Source organism: Chlamydomonas reinhardtii, chromosome 13 (genome assembly GCF_000002595.2).
Source record: "Chlamydomonas reinhardtii strain CC-503 cw92 mt+ chromosome 13, whole genome shotgun sequence".
Taxonomy (NCBI): domain Eukaryota; kingdom Viridiplantae; phylum Chlorophyta; class Chlorophyceae; order Chlamydomonadales; family Chlamydomonadaceae; genus Chlamydomonas; species Chlamydomonas reinhardtii.
The window spans coordinates 3,944,732-3,963,919 of NC_057016.1; the positions used below are offsets into that span (position 1 = coordinate 3,944,732).

A 19,188-nucleotide genomic window follows, 5' to 3' on the forward strand; every position below is an offset into this window, starting at 1 on the left:
GTCCCTCTCTAGGCTACCGGCCTACCGCATGCGGTTACCGGGACTACGGCACGCCCCAACAACGCCCCCCGACACAACGCCGTACTGGCAGTCGGGGAGGCGCTACAGGACTGGCTACAGGACTGCCCCCAGTTTCCTAGCAGCTGTCTGCGCCTGGCCGCCTGCCATACCTGTCGCCTGGGCGGCGTCTCGCGTCTGCGCTTGCTCCGCCGGCGTTTCGGCTGCAGCTTTTGCCTGCTTGTCGGTGTTTGCTCAATTGCTCTTCCTCCTGACACTGCTGGCGCGTGAGGCCGGGGCGTCCTCAGATGCATTACAGCCCTGCCTTGCGAAGCAGGCCCCCAGCCACGAGCTGAAGTAACCAACGTGAACGTCTCTTATGTGTGCATGAATGCAATCAGCCCAATGATGTGTCCTTCTCCCAACAGTCCCAACCAATGCCAACACACGCCTACCGGAAACCCGGAACATGGGAACGCAGAACACCGACCGCAGCTCCTTTGCTCTTTAGCCTGCACCGGCTTGTGGTAAGCTCCGGCAGTCAGTGCCGTGTGATCAACGGCTGTACCTGCGGCGTCCGTTCCATGAATGGCCAAACTTCTTCGTGCGCTTCGGTATCTAGGGTAGCCGAGCGCTAACGGGCGCCGCTCCTCGCCCACGGTAGGGCCACACACACACAAATGCACCATAAACACAGATCACGCCGCCAATGCGTCAGGCGTCACCCGCAAGAATACTATAATGGTAGGCGGACGCCGCCTTCATAAGCCTAGACTTGCCGTCATCGGGACAGGCTCATGCCGAGTCTCCAAACAGGCAGCCAACATAAGGCGCAATCTTTCGCGAGCATAGATAGCTAAAGTCAACATCCTTTCGCGGAGCAGGCCCGGAGACGCAACATGCGCTCACGCACAGGCTCAGCCGACCGCAGTCACACAAACCAAACACGACCACAACAACCAAACACGTGCGTCTGCTCGTCGCACCCAAAACACACCCAGGCAAAATGCCGAAACGGCGGCCATCTCTCACAAGACAGTGACGTATGTATGTACTCCGACCCAGGAACTGTGATTGCAATAGCAGGGCCCTTGCCTCGTCATACCAATACCGCTGTAACACGACCAGCTCCACCGCAAACTACTTGACTCATAGCGCGCTCTTGTGCCGTAATAGGATAGGTGCATGGGATCCCTACTCCTTCGTTTGATCCCATGCTGACGCCCGACGAATCCGTAACATACGCAAAATAGGGTGTATGGGATACCGTACACGATGTTCTCTACATCCCGCGTGAACGACCAACTCTCGATTGAGTCAAGCGCCCTTGCAAATAGTGCCTCTTGAGCAACGTCGTCCCCAGAACTAAAAAATGACCTTGAACTGGTGGACTGAAGTGCGCTTGAACGTTACTCGCGACGCTCATTCCGCACAGTACGGTCCCTGACATGCCGCGCCAGTTAAGCATGTTGAGCTGTCGGGCCTCGTGCACACATATAGAAACAAACAAACACCCAACACGCACACGCGCACACACACACACACACACACACACACACACACACACACACACGACCCCTTTGCCGCTAAACCAGCGTCTGCACCGGCCACCCGCCGCTGCCGCCAACACCGGCACCACCAGCAGCTGCAGCTGCACCACCTGCGGCGCCGCTACCCACCGCGTGGCTGCCCGAGCTCAGCACGCCCACCGCGCCCGCCCCGGTGTCGCCGCCCTCGCCGCCGCTGTTCCCGGTGCCGCCGCGGCGCAGCAGCAGCTTGCTACTGCCGCCCTCGCCGCTGCTACAGCCCGAGTACAACACGTTGGGCTGGCCGTCGCCGCCGTAATCGTGGCTGCCGTCGCCGCCGCTGCCGGACTCGCCCTCCGACAGGCCAATGTCGCCGCCGCCGCCGCCGCCGTTGTGGTGCTGGCGCGGGAAGGGGCGGCTCTCGGGGATGGCTGCCATGCGCTGCATCTGCATCTGCTGCGGCACCTGCTGCGCCTGCATCTGCTGCTGCGGCTGCCCCTGGCTACCTGGCACGCCGCCCTGCTGCTGGAGCTCCATCAGCGCCGAGTGCTGGCCATGCGCGGAGCCCGGGTGGCTGGGAGCGCCATGCGACATAACGCGCTGCTGCAGAGCAGCTGGAAAACCACCTCCGCCACTCCCAATACTAGACGCCCCTTCAGCCGCCGGCCGCCGGCCACTGCTGCCGATGCGCAGCAGGCCGCCGCCGCCACCTGCGCCTTCACGCGCCTCCAAAGCTGCCGTCGCCACAGCCGCTACCGCCGAGGGGCCGCCGATGTCCGCGCTTGTGCCGCTGCCCTCCGCCTGGCCCCCAGACAGGTGCAGCGTGGGCGGCGACGAGGCGGCCGAGCCACCACCGTATGGCCCCTGCCCGCGTAGCCCCTGGCCATGGCGGTGGCTGGCTGCGCCGCCGCCGCCGTCGGCCCCCGCAGACCCTGGCCTCACCGGCGAGCTTCTCGACGCCGGGTGCTCAAGCACATGCCTAGACGTGGCGCCGTTGCCGCCGCCAGCCGCTGTGGGCCCTGACGCGTCGGTCGCCGACGACGTCCGCCGCGGCAGCAGCACGCCCTCCTGAGTGAACAGCAAGGGGTCGGGTGGCGGCAGCATGCCCAGGCTGGACAGCGCAGTGGGCGAGGGCGACTTGGACGGCTGGGCGTTGGCGCCGCTGCGGGGGGCGCTGGCACTGGTGGCGCCGCTGCGCCCGCCGGCCGGCGTGCCGGCGGCGGGCATTGGCGAGGCGGTGCGGCTGGTGGCCTGGCTGGCGGCGTCGCTGGCGGGGCCCAGCATCAGTGGGCCCGCGGGCATCGGAATCGGCACCGGCAAAATGGGCAGCAGCGCATCGGCGGCGGCGCCAAACGAGGCGTACTGCTGCTGCTGCTGCTGTTGCTGCTGCGCGTGCTGCGTGTACTGCTGCTGGGGTTGCTGTTGCGTGTACTGCTGCAGGTACTGCTGCTGCTGCTGGTATTGCTGGTGCTGGTGCTGCTGCTGTTGTTGCACGAATGCGGCGGCCGCAGCGGCCGCAAAGCTGTTGGGGGCGTTGCCGGCGCTCATGTCGATGGTGCTGCCGAAGCCCAGGCCGCCCAGCGCCACGCGGCCGCTGCTGCCGCCCGTGGTCATGCGGTGCAGGCCTCCGCGCTGCAAGCTGCCACCTGACACAAGCAGGCTGGCCATGGGGGGCGGGAGCAGGTTGCCGCTGGCGGCGCTGGGGCTCGTGAAGGGCGAGGCGCCGGACAGCAGGCCGCCCGCCGAGTCCACTGCCGCTGCATTGACCCGGCCCAAGGACGGCAGAGGCGCCCACTGCTGGACACCTCCGGTGGAGCCGGCGGTGCAGCCGCTGTCATCGCCGGCGCCGGCGCCGCTGGGGCGCGGCAGCGCCACCCGAGGCCACCCGGAGCCCGAGGGCAGCGGCAGCAGGCCCGGCGACATGCCGCCGCCGGCGTCGAGTGCGGCGGCCAGCGCGGCTGCGGGCGTGGCGCTCGCAGAAGCCGCTGCCACCGCGGCGGCGGCCGACGGGTACTGTTGCTGCCCGACGCTGCCTGTGTGGTGGTACTCCGCTGTGGAGCCGAATGCGCCCACACACACGTGGCTGGTGGCGCCGTGGCCACCGTTGCCACTGCGCAGGTCCCCCACACCCGCTCCAGCTCCGCGTCCGGTGCTGGTGGCGGTGCCGGGCCGCATGCGGCCCGCCGAGGGGCGCACATTCTCCAGTGTGCCTGTGAACTTGCTATCCTCATCATCATCCATGACTGCAGGGTCCTCATCAGGCAGGCTGTCCATCATGCCTACAGGCGCCACGGAGCCGCCGCTGTAGTAGTGGCTGCGCGAGCCGCCGCCACCGCCACCGCCACCGCCAGCGCCGCCGCCACCACCGCCAGCATCGCCACCGGACGCGAGGATCATGCCGCTGCTCAAGACCGTGCCACTCACCACGTATGCGCCGCTCATGTGGCTGCCTGCGGCAGCGCCGGCGGCACCGCCGCCATAGCTGCCGTACAGGCTGCTGCCACCGCCGGCGGCGCCGTGCAACAGGCCACTGGCCTGAAGCACCGTCGGCGGCGGCAGCGGCCGCAAACGGCCGCCGGCGGCGTTCGCGCGCTCCGCCAGTGCCGCCATGGCTGCGGCGACGGCGGCCTGCGTCTCCGCGGCGGCGTGGGGGCTGGGTCCGTGGTGGGCGCCGCGGCCCAGGAGCAGCTGCACGTTGGAGGGCTGCGAGGACGACGCGGCCGCACCTGCCTGGCCAGCGGGCAAAACGTTGCGGCCGCTAGCGGGCCGGGAGGACGTCCGCAGCTGCACCAGCACCATGCCCTGTGGAGGCGGCGGCGCCGCTGCCGCCAAGGACATTGCCCCGCTGAGCGGGCGGGTGCCGGCGCCAGCCGCCGTCGCTACAGGCGCGGCGCTACTGGGCCGCCGGCCTGCGGACAGCGGCAGGGCGTGTCCCGTGTGGATCCGGACCAGATGCGGCATGTACATGCCGTGCTGCTGCTGCTGCTGCAGGTACGCGGCAGCCGCCGCCGGGTCCTCGCCGGTTGCCGTGCCACGGGGGCTGCCGCGCGGCGTGTGGCCCTGGAACGGTGTCCCGGCGGGCCCTGTGGCGCCGAAGGGCGACTGCAGGTGGTCAGGCTCTGGCGGCGGTGGCGCCGCCAGCCCAGCAGGCGCCGGCACCGGCGCGGGAGCGGCGGCGGAGCCGGGCCGCGAGCTGAAGCTGCCGAGCGAGGCGCGGTGGGCATGCGCCGCGTGGCTCGCGTGGTGGGAGGTGGCGCTTCCAGGTGGGCTGACGGCGGAGGAGCGGCGCGAGGCTGGGTTGGAGGGCGGCGGCGGCGGTAACCCAGGCTGGAAGGCGGCCGTCGACGGCGGCATCCGGGCCAGCGGCGCGCTCACATGCACGCCACCGCCGGCGCCGTCAGCGCCGCTGCGGCCGTCCGCATAGGCCTGGCCAAATGCGGCCGCCGCCGCGGCCGCGGCCGCCACGGGATTCGAGCCAGCCGGCACGGCCTGGCCGGGGTTGGCGCCGCCAGCTCGGCGCTCTGCGGAGCGCGGCTTGCGGCTGCTGCCGCCTCCGCCTGCTCCTCCGGCGCTGCCACCCGCCACGCCGCTCCGGTCCATGGAGTTGGGTCCGCTGCAGAGGCCGCGGCTGAACTGCAGCTGCAGTGCCAACAGCTCCTCCCGGTTCACCACGCCCGGGGGTGCCTGCAGCAGCCGCTGAGATGGAAGCGGTTGCTGTGACGGTTGGGACTGCAGCACAAGCTGCGCAGCCGTCGGCGCCGGCTGCGCGCCCTCCGGGGGAGAGTCCAGCGTCCCCGCCGCCGCCTCCGTGCCTTGCGGCTGGTAGGCGGCGGCTGCCGCCGCCGCCTGCTGCGGCGCATAGGTACCCATCATATAGCCGCTGAGGTAGCCGGACGGCTCTGCGGAATCCATGGGCGGCAGGATGTAACCCAGATCCAGCGGCGCGCCGAGGTTGTCGTAGTACGACGGCATGTGGCTGTACATCGCTGTACCCGTACCGCTGGCGGCGGCGCCGCCGCCGCCTGCAAAGCCGTTGCCGCTGTCCATGCGACTCACGGCACGGGACACGTTGCTGCCCATGGCAACCAGGCTCTGCAGCGCCATGCGCAGCCCGCTCTGGCCGCCGCTGACGCCGCCGCCGCCTGCGTAGCCGCTGAAGCCCAGGGCGTTGTAGCCGCTGTAGCCGGCGGCGGCGGCGCCTGCGCCTGGCGGCGGCGCCACGCCTGTGATGGACAGGTGCTGCATGGACTGGGAGGGCAGCAGCCAGGCGTAGGTGCGCTCAGGCATGGGCACCTGCGCGGTGAAGGGGGCAAGATTGAGCAGCGTCAGGTGTTGAACACGGGGCCAGCGTCCAGAAATCAGCAAGGCACATGCGCCTGCATGCTTACTGGCGCCTGCCAAGCAATGAACACACATATACGGTACGGGTGTGCTCGCTGTGCTGTCCCTCCCTGTCTTCCCTGTCCCTGCTCCCCAAGCCACGCCGCCCACCTTGGCAATGCCCATGAGCGCCCGCAGCTGCCGCATGCCGTCGTGGCTCAGGCCCGACACCCGGAACGACACCGTGGTGCCCGGCCGCCTCGCCAGCGCCGCCCGCAGCGGCAGCTCCAGCGCCCGCAGCGGCATCCGCAGCATGCCCTCGCCGCCCACCACAAGCACCACAGCCACCGCGTTGCTAGCCTCCACGCCAACGCCGCCGCCGCCCCCGCCGCCCGAGCCCACCAGCCCCAGCGCCGCCGCCGCCGCAGCAGCGGCGCGGACCATGCTCGGCTGCGGCAGGGCGGCGGCGGCGGCGCCGCCTCCTGCAGCCCCATCGTACATCACACCCGGGTCATTGTTTACCTCGCCAGTCGCGGCCGGCTGGTCAAACGCATCCGTGTCGTTGCCGTCGCTCGACGGGCCGCCGCCGGGGCCGGTGAAGGCTCTGCGGGCGCCGCCAAAGGCGCCGCCGTACGCGGGCGCCCAGCCCTGAGAGGACAGGTGGTGCATGTGACCCGTCTGGCCCGCAGCGTGGGGCGCAGCAGACGCGGGCGCGGTGCCCGCGGTGCTGCCGTTGGACGCCATCGCCAGCTGCAGGTGGGGTGGCAAGCTGATGGGGTTCGCGCCGGGCTGCTGCGGGTAGCTGCCGGCGGACGCGCCGCTCGGCCTCAGGAAGGAGCGACCCAGGGCTGGGCCGGCCGCACCGCCCGAGGCCGGCGGCGGCACCGAAACCGGTGGCGGCGGCCCGGCAACGGGTATGTCACTGCTGTTGGCCGTGCTGGTCTCGCCGCCGTCTGCCGCAGGCGTCTCAAAGTGCGTGTGCAGACCGAAGCTGGCGCGGCGGCTGCTGGTGACGCGCATCAGGCTGGGCGGCAGTGCAATGGCCAGCGGCCCGCCGCCGCCGCCGCCGCCGTGCGCGCCGCCGGCCGCCAGGAGCATCGCAGACGGCGCCGACGGCGGCCCTGACGGCCGACGCGCCAGCACCGGTACACCCACGCCCATACCCGACGTCATCGCCAGCAGAGCCGGCGCCAGGCGCGCGCTGCCGCGGTGACTGCTGAGAGAGGCCGGGAGCCCCGCCGCGGCCACCGCGGCTGAGTCGGTTCGGCTACCTGCGCCGCCGCCTCCACCTCCGCCGCCGCCGCCAGGCAGCGCGGACCGCACCCGCACGTCGCCGTTCTCACTGCGGAAGCGCATCGCCGCCAGGCCGAGGGCGGCGGCGGGCCCATCGCCGGCAGGAGGTTTGCCCCGGCCAGCAGGGCGCAACGCAGCCGTCTCCGGCACGGCCGCCGCGGCGAGTGCAGGCGGCGGTCGGAGCGAGTCGTCGGCACCGTTGGTGCCCGACGGCGCGGGAGCAGAGGCGGCGGCGGCCGGCGGCTCGGCCGGCAGGCCATGCGACTTGGCCGCGGCGGACGCAGCGTTCGGCGTCTGAGCGCCGTCGCCAGAGTCCCTCTCGGCGCAAGCGGCTGCCGCTGCCAGGGGCGCCTGCAATCCCTCCAGCTGCTGCTGTTGTTGCTGCGGCGGCTGTGCCAGCTGCTCGCCCGTCTGGGCTTGCCTCGGCGCCGGCCCTTGCTGCCCCTGGCCCTGTCGTGCCGCCAGCGCCTCCACCAGGGCCGCCTGGTGCTGCCGCGACAGCGCCTGCAGCTGCTGCAGCTGCCCCGCCTGCAGCAGATCGCTGAGCATGCGCGGCGCGATCACGCCGGCGCCGCCGCCACTGCTGCCGGCGCCCTCGCCACTGCCGTATCCATTACCGCCGGACGCCAGCGTGTGCGAGGTGTTGCGCAGGCTGCGCAGCGCTGCGTACGCCTCAGCCTCCGCCCTGAATGAGATGTCCAGCTCGCTCTCGACGTATTCATCCTCCATCGGCGCCGCCTCCGCGCCGCCGCCCCCTGCCGCGCCGCTGCCGCGCCAGCCGCTGCCCCGCCGTTCCACGCCGCCGCCCGCAGCAGCGCCGCCACCGCCGCCGGTGCTGCTGCCGCCGCCGGCCGCGCGGTTGTCCTCCCAGCGGATGCTGTCCAGCGCCGCCGCCGCCGCCGCCACCAGCTGCGCCATGGCCTCGGCGGTGCTGGCGCCGGCGGCGCTGCCGCTGTTGGCCAGGCTGCTGGGGGTGGCGGCGGCGGCCACGAGGGACGCCAGCGCTGCCATGGCCGAGCCGTTGCTGATGGAGCCGGCCTTCATCGTGGGGGGAGCCAGCACGGGCGTTACCACCATTGGCAACACGCCAGAAATGACCTCAGCGTTGATTGGGCTGCCGCCGACAGCACCCGCGCCGGCCGCAGCGCTGTCGCTGGCGTCGGAACCCGCGCCGCAGCCGCCAGCGGGCGCGGAAACAATTGGTGCAGGGCTTGTGCTGCGTGGCAGGGGCGGCGGAAGCAATGCGGTGGGGCTGCTGCCAGCGCCGCCGGTACCTGCATCGCTGCTGCCGCGCCGGCCCTTGACCCAGGGCACTACCATGCCGCCGGACGCACGCAGGCTGCCCGCCGCATTTATGTACATGACCACATTGGCCTCCGGGCTAAAAGTGCCGCCGCTGTTGCTGTTGCTGCTGCTGTTGTCGGCGTTGCCTTGGCCGCGTGCCGCCGCTGCAGTAACGACTGCTGCGTCGGCGTCGGCGTCGGCCTGACCGTTGGACGGCAGCGCTTGCGCCGCCACCAGCAGCGGCGCCGCCGCGGCCACCATCAACGCCTGCACATGTTGCTGCTGCGCCGCGGTCATGCCCTGCACGTCGGTAGAGCTGCGGCGGAAGGGCGCGAAGGAGAAGGAGGAGCGCTGGCCGGCGGACTCACGCGCCGCGCCGGCGCTCGCGGGGGCGTTGCTACTGCTGCCAGTATTGCTGCCGGGGAACGGCAGGCTGCCTGCAGCGGCCGCGGAGCCGGGCCTTGCCGCCGCCGGAGCGCCGGTGCTAGCGCCGGAGGACCCGGCGGCGATGAGGCCAGTCGTGAGGAGGTCCCCCACCGCACCCAGCACGGCGGGCCGGGCGGCGTCGATTGTCACGATGGCGGCGGCGCCCTGGCCCGCGGGCGGTGGCGAGGCGGGCGAGCCCACACGCGACCTTGTCGATGCAGCCTGCCGCTGCGTGGGCGTGGCCGCTGCTGCGCCTGCGGCTGCGGCTGCGATGACTGCCGCTGAGCCCGACATCGTCTCCGAGCCGTCGAGTGTCAGGCAGGATAGGGACTCGGAGGCGGCGTCAAGCGCCCCCGCGGTCGATGGGCCGCCGGGTGACAGCGCGCGCAGCCGGGCCGCGTTGCTGCCGGCGACTGCGGCCGCGGCGGCGCCGTGCGGCCCCCGCGGCGCCGTGCGGCGCATGCCGTCCGTGGAGCCGGCTCGCAGCATGGCAATGCCGGCCTCGATCATCTCCAACCCCATGTCCGACTCCAGCAGCAGCGAGGAGCCCAGGGTGCCGCTCGTGGTGTTGCCGATCATCGCGGCCGCCGACACGCCGTACACCGCGCGGCCGCCGTCACCGCCGCCGATGGGCCCGCCCAGCGGCCCCTGGCTCGGGCCGCTCGCCACGCCGCCGGCGCCAGCCGTCAGCGCGCTGCTGGCACGGCCCGACGCGGGCTCGCCGCCGCCCGCTACAGCATCGCTGATGCGTGGAGCTAGCGCCCGCCTCAGGTCCGCCAAGTCATCGCTGCCGCCAGCGCCCGCCGCCGCCGCCGCTGCCGCGGCAGCCCTCGCAGCCGCCCGGGCCAGCAGCGGCGGCGCCGAGCCCATTGCCATCCTCTTCGCCGTCGACGGCAGCACGGCTGCTGCGCCGTCAGCCTCTTCAGCGCCAGCGGCCCCATCGCCGTCGGCATCCGTGCCAGTGTCGCCATCACCGTAGACGTCGCGGTCGTCTGTCTCCAGCAACGCACGCACGCTGCTCTGCAGCGGACTCGCCAGCGGCTGGCGTTCGTGGCGCAGGTGGGCGGGCGCCGCCGCCGCCGCCGAGGGCGGCCGCATCCGCAGCATTGGCATAGTCAGCAGCGCTGCATCGCCATCGCCCTCGCCTTCAGCGTCGCGGCCCGCGCCGCCGCCGCCGCATGCCAGGTGCTCCACGCTCAAGTTGATGTTGCAGCTGGTGCTGACGCCGGCGCCGACCTTGGCCATGAAGGGCGAGATGCCGCTGACCGCTGTGTCCGTCCCAAAGATTGCATCAATGGTGGTCAGCGCACTGCCTCCGCCGACGCCGCCGACATCGCTGAAACGGGGCAGCTCTGCAAGGCCAGGCGCCAGCGATATCTGCGGCCCACCGGCGGCGATCGCGATGCGCCCGCCGCCGCTGCCACCGCTGGGGCGGCTGCTGCCGCCGCCGGGGCCGCTGCCCCGCTCGCCGCTGCCGCGCGTGCCGCCCGTGACGACGACGTGGCTGATGGAGGCAAGCAGCGCCTCCTCCTCATCCGCGCTGTCAAGGCCGCCGCTCGCGCCAGCGCGCAGCTGCTTGCAGCTGCTGCCTGCGGGCGCGCTGGCGAATGCGCCGGCGGAGGAGGCGCGGCCGGAGCCGCGCGCCCGCTGCACCAGCCCGGCCACGTCAGCCTCCTCGCCGCCCGTGTCGCCGCCCGTGTCGCCGCAGGTGTCGCCGCCGGGGTCGGTGCCGGTACCCTCGCCACGCATGCTTGCGTCCTCGCCAGCGCCGTTGCCGTCGGAGCCACTGTTGTCGGCGCCGCGGCTTGAGCCGCCGATGACGAACAGCCCAGCGGTGGAAATGTCCAGGTCGCCGCCGCCGCGCCGCAGCTGCCGCTGCCGCCGCCGCTCCGCCACCGCCGTCGCCGCAGCCGCCGCGGCTGAGGGCACCTGCATGTGGATGCAAGCCGATGTCGAGGAGGCGGTGGTGGCGCCGGCGGCGGCCCCGTCCGCCTTGGCATTGCCACGTGACTGCGACGAGGCAGCTGCCGCCATGCCTGGCAACGAAACGTCGCCGCTGCCGCCATGGCTGTCAGCCCCATCAGCCGCCGCCTGAGCCCCTGCTGCCGCCGCTGCCGTGTCGTTGACTGCCGGCCCCTTCTCGACGTCACCGCCGACCCGACTGCCGCTGGGGCCGCCGTAGGTGGAGCCCGGCTGGCTTTGCATGAGCGCGGACTGGCCGGGGATGGGGAACGTCGGGATTACGCCGCTGCCGGCACCGCCGCTGTAGATACCGCTGCCGCCGCCACTGCCTAGGTACCAGGGCGCCGGCGTGTGGTAGGGATTCAGTCCGGCGGGCCCCGCCGGCATAAAGCGGCCGCTGGCGGCGCCAGGCCCGACTACGTAGTGGCTGTGGAACATGTGCGGCGGCTGCTGCTGCTGCTGCTGCACGGCGCCGGCGTGCACGGTGCCATGTGGCTGCATGGAGTGCCGGACTGCGGGCGGCGGTGGCGCCAGGGATGCCGCGCCCGCGCCCGCGCCCGCGGCCGTGAGCCCGACCGGCGGCACCGGTGGCCAGCCGCCGCCGCTGTTGCTGACGCTGCTGCCGCTGCGCTGCATGGCGAAGCGGTGAAGGCTGCTGATGCTGGGGACGTTGACCCCACCGCCGCTGGCCAGCTCCGCGTTGCGGCGGGTCTGTGACAGACGGCTGCTCGCGCCGCCGGCGGCGCCGCCAGCGCCCAGCCACGCTGCAGTGGCGGCGGCGCCGTCCGCCGGCGCCGCCGCCAGTGAGGCCGGCAGCAGGGCCGCTGCCGTCAGCGGCCCCACGGGGCCCACAGCGCCGGCGCCACTGCGGTAGGAGCCAGAGGCCGTCAGATGGCTGGAGCCACCGCCGCCGCCAAGCGCCGCCGCCGCTGCCGCCACCGTGTTGGCGGTGCCGCTGGTGGCAACGGATCCGTACCGCGGCGACAGCTGCGGCAGCCCAACGGCGCCGCCGCCACCGCCGCCAGTGTACTGCCCGGTCTCGGAATGCAGCCTGCCGCCGGCGGCGCCGCCGTACCAGGGGCCGCCGAAGCCCGCTGTGCCCGAGTTGGCGCGCGCAAACGACGACGTCGAAGAGCGCAGCAACGCCAGGTTGGCTCCGGCGCCGCCGCCGGCCAGCGGGTTCAGCGCAGCCGCCGCCATGATGCTTTGCAGCTGCTGCTGCTGCGCGGCGGCGAGGGAGGCGGGGCCAGCGCCGGGGCCGGCGGCGCGCGGCGCGTTGGAGATGGTGATGTGCGTGGCGTGCTGCAGGGCCAGGTACACCGCCGCCAGCTGCACGGCCCGGCTGGCGCAGCGGAGGTCGGGGCTCTGCGAGGGCGAGGACGGCAAGGGGCGGACTGTTGCACGGGGCATGGCGGGCAGCATCTTCTTCATGGACAAGCGTTAAAACAAGAACGTATTAACCGACAGAAGCCATTGTGAGGTCCAGCAAGAGCCCTGCATACAACGCCGGGCGCGTTCAACTTACCGTTAGGTCCACCACGAGCATGCCTTGCGAAAGACCCGACTCCAGCATGCGCACCACGCCCAGCGGCAGCTCCATGACCGCCATGGGCGCCGGCGCCGCCGCCAGGGCGCCGCCGCCGCCACCGCCGCCGCCGCCACCCACACCGTCGTCGTACACCTGCGAGTCGTCGATCACCACGGAGCTCGGCTTGGCGGCGGACCGCGCCCACCAGGCCGGGAACGGCAGCCCGCGCAAGTCCAACCGCTCCATCGCCGCCACCGCCACCCACAGGCTGTTGGCGGGCCGGCCGGCGGCGGCAGCCGCCGCTGCCGCCGCCGCCCCGGTTGTTGAGCCCAGCATCGGTGCCGTGCTCTGCGACAGCAATGGGCCGCTGCCGCCATTGCTGCTGACCAGGGCGCCGCTGGTCGTGCCGCCGCCGCCGAGGCCGCCGGCGGCGCCGGAGCCGCTAGGGCCATCGCCGCCGCCTGCGCCGCAGTTGCCGCTGCGCTTCGTCGTCCAGGCCGATACCATCCGCGCCGCCACCCTGCCCAGCGAACCCGAAAGCCCGCCGCCCCCGCCACCGATGCCGCCGCCTCCGCCGCCGCCACTCTGCGGCGCCGCGCCGACTGCGCCGCCGGAGGCCCGGGCAAGGCTGCGGCGCAGCAGCGCGGTGGCGGCGCCAAAGGACGTGAGTCCCGCCGCGCCGCCGCCGCCGCCTGCACCGGCGGTGCGGCTCAGTGTGTAGAGCTCCAGGTGCGTAATCAGGTGCTGGCCGCGGCTGCGGCTCGGCGCGTCACCCGCGCCCCCGCCGCCGCCGCCCCCACCGCCGCCGCCCGTCGCCCAGGGCGGCAGCGGTGGCGCCGCCCCATACTGCGAGTGCAGCTGGTTCTGCCAGTCGGCGGCGCTGGCCACGCTGTAGTTGCTCTGGCGAAGTGCCAGCATTGCCCCCGCTCCGACACCGCCGCCGCCGCCACCACCACCCGCCATAGGCAGTGCCGCCAGTCGCTCTGAAACAGTCGGCGACAGCATGCTGGAGCTGGGGGCCTGTTGCAGCGCCGCCGGCGACGGCAGCGCCGCCGCGCCGCCACCGCCGGCGGCCGCTGCGCTGGCGGTGACGCTGGCGGGGCGCAGGTTCGAGGGCGTGAGGGTGCGCGGCGTGAGGGTGCGGGGCGTCATGGTGCGCGGCGTGGCGGCGCGGCTCACGACGCGGCTGGCGGCGGCGTCTGAGTTGTGGTTCAGCAGCAGACGTGTGAGGGTGGGGAACATCTCCAGCAGAGACGCAGTCCAGGCCGCCAGAGACTCCTGCCAGTCAAAGCCAAACGTTAGAGCAATGTTAGAGGAATGGCAATGCCATACTGCTATAGCATATGGACTGTCGGTTAGGGCAAGGCCATACTGCAATAGCATAAAGGCAAGGCAGCCCGGCAGACGGGCAGCACGCAGCACCGCATCCCGACGCCCCTCGGCCACACGCTTCCAAACGCGAGCCGCACCTGCACCCAGTTGAAGGACAGGTCGATCTCCCGCATCACGCCGTTGCGCGGCCCCGCCGCCCCTCCTGCTCCGCCAGGGCCCGCTGCTGCTGCTGCTGCTCCTTTCTCTGCGGCCGCCGCCGCCGCCGCCGCGTACAGGTCGGCCCAGTCGGGCGTGTCGTCGCCCACGTGGTTCTGGCTGAGGTCGATCACGGCCAGCGTGGCGTTCTCCGCCGCACCCTTCAGAATCTCGATGGCGCCTGCGGAGGTGCGGCACGGGCGCGGATGGAGAAGGTGCGGAGGAGGTGCGGAGGAGGTGCGGTGGAGGTGCGGCGATCGGTCAAGGGCACAAGCACATAAAGGCCGAGTCGAAGGCCGAGTCGAAGGCCGCACGCATGGACAGCTAGGGTAACCCTTCCGCCCCGCACGCCTCTCTCACCCGGCGACGCGATGTTGCAGAAGGGCACCAGCAGCGTGCGCAGCCCGCCGTTGCGCCGCAGCATGGCGCGCAGCTCCTTGGCGCCGCGCAGGCCCCACAGCTGGTTGTTGGACAGGTCCAGCGAGGTGACGGAGGAGTTGTGCGACAGCGCGTCGCACAGCATGCACAGCGTGCTGACTGCGCGGGCGAGGGGCGGAGTGACGAGATATATGGGGGGCAGGTCAGGCGTGGCCAGGACGGAAAGCTGGAGCAGGATGCGCAGCGAGACGCAGATTCTGCACCCTTATGTGCACCCCTTTTACGTGCACCCCTGGCAACATGTCTCCTGCGTGACTCACTGCCAGAGCCCATGACGTCCTTGAGCACCAGCTTCCTCAGCACGCACTTGGGGCTGGGCAGGTAGCCGGTAAGCACGCCGAAGAAATCCAGCTGCACGAGTGCGATAAAAATAATGGGGTATCTTTGTCAGGCAGCAGGCGGGCGGACGGCATGGGCTAGGCGAGCAGTCCACCAGATTCACGTCCTGCCGCCACTGGGCCGGGCCGCATCCCGCATCGTGTCTGATCGTCGGCTCGTGCATCAGAGGTTCTCCACACACGCGCCCCGGTTCCCGCCCGTCTCACCGGCAGCTTTGAGTCGCACAGCATCAGCGACTGCAGCCCCTGCCGCACCACCATGTCCAGCAGCTTGCAGCAGTGCCTGGGGAGGCGCACGAGAAGAGGGATGTTACTTGAGGGCAAGCGGCGCAAGGCGCGAAAGGTGCATCGGTGGAAGGATCTGGAATGTGGAGGAAGGCAGGGTCACCAAGGCAGGCCGGCAGAACCGGAAACGCCTGAACAAGCCGCGAGTTTGGAAGTCAGTGCGAGGCTGAACTCGTCAAGGCCCCGGCTGTTTGGCTGTAATCCTGGTCACCCAGTCACACGGCCTCAACTACCGCCACCAACAACATACGTCCACTCACTTGCACGCCGCCGCGTCAACAAAGGACACCAGGTTCACTCCGAACTCGCCACTGGGGCCGCCGGCACCCGCATCCGCCCCGCCCGCCGCCCCGCCACCAGCGCAGGCGCCGGCGCCACCGCTGCTACTGCCAGCGGCGGGGCGGGCGTGTGCCATGAGGCTGTAGCGCGCCGCCGCCAGGGGCCCCTGCATCAGCTCCACTGCCGCCTTCACGGCGCCCTTGGTGGTGAGCAGCAGGCAGGCCGACGGCGGCGCCTGCGGCCGGCGCCCGTCCGAGTCAGAGCCGCTGTCAGAGCCGCCGGAGCCGCGCCGCGCCGCCTTGGCACCGGGGGCACACATCAGCCTGCAATGAGAGGTCTCGTGTGAGCGTGTGTGAGAGGACGCGTCGCCGGACGCAATGTGCTATCAAATATGCCCGCTTCCCTCCCTGCGTGCGCTGCTTTTCTCTTCCTTGCCTGCTCCCTCCGGCCCACCCAATCCCCATCCCGCCCTCCGCCTCGCATGCGAGGTCCGCCTACCGCCTCCCCCTCTGCGCCTCTCTCTTCCCCCCCTGCAGGCTGACGCCACAGCCCCACAACGCGCACGCAAATACGTGCCCCGTCCCACCGCACCCCACTCACCCACAGCCCGGCACCTTCGCAAACGCCGCCCGCAGCGCCAGCACCGCCGCGCCGCAGCCCGCCACCGCATGCCCACACCCCGCAGCCGCCCCGGGGGAGCGCCAGCAGCCTTCTGACGTCAGCGCCAGCTCCTGTCCGCCACGGCCCCCGCCGGCACCTGCTTCGGCCGCTGCGGCGCCGGAAGCGCTGCCCGCAGCGGAGGACTTGCGGTGGTGTTGCACGCGCGGCGGTGGCCGCGGGTGCGTGGCGGCATTGCTGACGGTGAAGTGCGGCCGCATGAGCGCCAGCCGTAAGATCTGCAACACAGAACCAGCTGTCGGTGAGGCTGCTGCCATCATACTCGCTTGTACGCAAACACTTGCCAAGCTACCGCCACGGTCACGACCACCACAGCGCGTTAGGGCAGCGCGACTCCTTCCGCAAGCGCCCGAGGCCGCCAGCCCGCCACCTCACGCCCCTATGCCCCCACGCTGCCCACCTGGCAGCGCTGCAACCGGCTCAGTTCCACAAAGTCGGGCGCGTCGGGCTTTATGTTCAGCCGCTGCTCCGCCAGCTGGGACTGTGCGGGGAAAAGCACAAGGGAAGGGGTCGACGTCGTGCGTGCAGGTGCGTGTGCAAGCATTGGTGTGCAAGCCATGTGGTGTATGGGCATGGAGAGCATTGGAGCCGGCAGGGGCATGACGGTGCAAAGACAAGGTGGTGACCAGCGGGCCACGCACGCGCACACGCCCCATCCCGGCAGCCCGGTCCCTGAACACAGGCCCCCGCAACGCACCACCCATTACCCTCGCCCCCACTGGTGTGCTTTGTGAGATTCGGGCATGCGCTTCCACACATACTGTACATACACGCAAACACGCGCGGCACGCACCTGCCACTCGTACGGCAGCTTCTTGCTGCCCCGCAGCCTCAGCGCCAGCCCCAGGTACGACAGCAAGCTCATCTGGCCGCCCCACCGAGCGTTCAGAGCCGCCTCGCCCAGCCATAGCGCCGCCGCTGCCGCCGCCGTGGCCGCCGCGGCGGCCGCCACGCCCATCTTCCAGCCCGGCAGGGGCACGGCGGCGGTATGCTTCACCGACGCCAGCCCCACCACCATTAGCACCGCGATGGGCAGGGCGTGCAACAGCGCCATCACCACCTGCAGATGCGACGCGTCGTTGCAAGTCGTTGCAGCATCAGAGGGCGTAAGATACCGTAGAAAGTTGCGCGAGACCCATCTATAGCAGCCCAATGCCCAGCCCAATCCCCCACAGCGCGCACACACGCGTGTTCAACTCCGCCCCACCCTTCTTCCTCCAACGCCCCCGTCCCCGCCGCGCACACCTGCCGCAACGCCCGGTACTGCCACAGCCACAGCTCCGCCTCCGCCAAGCGCGGCCAGCGCCGGAACAGCCGCCGCCGGTCCGCCCAGCGCCGCCAGCGCCGCTGCAGCGGCGGCAGCGCCGCCATCGCCGCCAGGTCGTACAGCGGCACCGCCAGCCAGGCGCTGGCGCGGTGGTGGCCCTTGAGCTGCAGCGCCAGCAGCGCCGCCGAGGCGGGGTAATGCGCCAGCAGCAGCACCGCGCCCGCGATGGCCACGCCCGTGCAGCCGTGCTGCCAGAAGCACTGTGTGTGTGTGGGGGGGGGGGGGTTACATTCATGATCAATTAAGAAGTGGAATCGTAGACAGGGGGGAAGCGCGAGGTGCCGCGAGGTGGAGTGGGGCGCCGCGTGGGTCCGGGTCAGCGGGAATGGCCGTGGCGTTGGCCCGGGTGGTGTGTGTTGCCGAGTCCATGTTTTGGGTAGTTGCACACCCGCCCGCCAGCCCGCTCGGTCCCATGGGAGCGCCCCCGGCCCTATCCCCGGCCCCGGCCCCACACCGAAGGTTACACGTGGAGCTCGCACTGCATGTCTGGGTTGGGCGACGATTCCTTCACTGCTGGGACCTGTTGGGCTCCGGCACATTACCCCCGCCCCCAGCACCCCGCCGCACTCACCCACACCGCCACTGCGTTCAGTGCCAGCGAGGCCAGGCCCAGAGCGCTGTCAGCCACCAGCAACAAGTCCTGCAAGCGAGAGAATGCGTGTGTGTGCGTGCCCAGGTTGCGGCAGCGGGCAGGGCTTAGAGCGGAGCAGGAGCCCGGGGCAGGCGCCGAATTTGTAGCCGCGTGAGGCGGGCAGGCGGGCAGGTGGTAGCCCCATGTCACACGTCGCATGAAGGTCTTCCGCCGCATCTACTCCCGCATGCCGACCCACATCGCCAGCGGCCCCGTACTTCCAGCTCGCAACATCAGCCACCTGGTTTGGTCCCCTCTGGCCCACCCGTCCGTAGCCTGCTATCTGCTAATGCTGGCCGCCGAGCCCCTCTTGAACCCCTCAGTGCCCTACTACCCTCCATTCCCGACCCCCAATCCTCAGTCGTGCCCTTCGCACGCGCGCGCGCACAAATACACACACACAACACACACGCCTGGGTGGGGTTTTGTTTCCCTTTTTAAACACACACACGCACGCACCTGCATCAGCGCAAACGCCTCCGGGTGGAAGGCCTCCGCGGCGTGCAGCCACGCCAGCAGGTGGTCCTTGAAGGGGTCGCGCACCGGCCGCAGCGCGTGAGCGCCCAGCGCCGGCTCAGACTTGGCGCGCGCCAGGTCAAACAGCTGGTCCTGGAGTTTGACCGGCGCCGGGTGACAAAGGGGGTTGCGCGTGGGAGGGTGGTGTGGGAGGGCGATGTGTGGTGAGTGGTGTGTTGGGCGAATATGCAGGGGTCGCACGGACCGTGGAAAGCGGGTTTCCGGGCGCGCTGAGACACGAAGGTCAGACAGGAAGATCATTTGCTATGCGTGTGGCAGGTTCCTCGAAGGCGTACTATGGGGTTGAGGCTGGGGTGCGGGCCCCATTCGACAAGTGCCTGCCCCGTGTACTTCGTTTTTGACGTGGCTCGGTTAAAGCGCACCGGACAGCGGCACTGTTCCCTTGCCGACACGGCACCGTTGGCACCTCGAACCAAGGCACTTACCAGCACTGCCGGGTCGCCATCCAGGCAGTCCACGCCCTCAGGCAAAATGAGCTGCTCTTCAAGTAAAGCCGCGATGTCGAGCCTGCCGGCGAAGCCCCCACGGCAAGCAGGGCCATCGCACTGCGCGTCGAGTTCATCAGGCACGCGCAGCTCCCCTGGCAGCGACATAAGGAGAGGAGAAGCCGGCGAATCGTCGTCCCCAAAACTCTCAAGACGCAAGGGCTCCCAGGGCACCGCCGATGACGCCACACCAAGTCGGGACCTTTGGAATGCCAGTTGTCTTTTCTGGCGTCATATGGTCTTGTGTCGAAAAAGGTCTGACTCTTTCGTTAAATACCGATGCCTCTAAAAGGTGCAGGATATGAAGCATACAATAAAATATATGTG

The 19,188-nt window shown here is 70.9% G+C and overlaps 1 protein-coding gene across 1 annotated transcript; it reads right to left on the reverse strand.

Moving 5' to 3' along the window:
- Window positions 1–298: 298 nt before the first annotated feature.
- CHLRE_13g590850v5 (uncharacterized protein) lies at window positions 299–19,147 on the reverse strand. The gene is made up of 15 exons (XM_043069758.1): window positions 18,802–19,147; window positions 18,299–18,448; window positions 17,780–17,848; window positions 17,127–17,408; window positions 16,675–16,941; window positions 16,282–16,362; window positions 15,804–16,099; window positions 15,185–15,526; window positions 14,847–14,922; window positions 14,562–14,652; window positions 14,224–14,400; window positions 13,806–14,044; window positions 12,334–13,614; window positions 6,015–12,173; window positions 299–5,816 (listed from the first exon to the last, which is right to left on the reverse strand). The coding sequence occupies exons 1-15, from the start codon at window positions 18,967–18,969 to the stop codon at window positions 1,584–1,586; spliced, it is 13,911 nt and encodes a 4,636-aa protein (XP_042917733.1). The 5' UTR covers window positions 18,970–19,147; the 3' UTR covers window positions 299–1,583.
- Window positions 19,148–19,188: the final 41 nt, after the last annotated feature.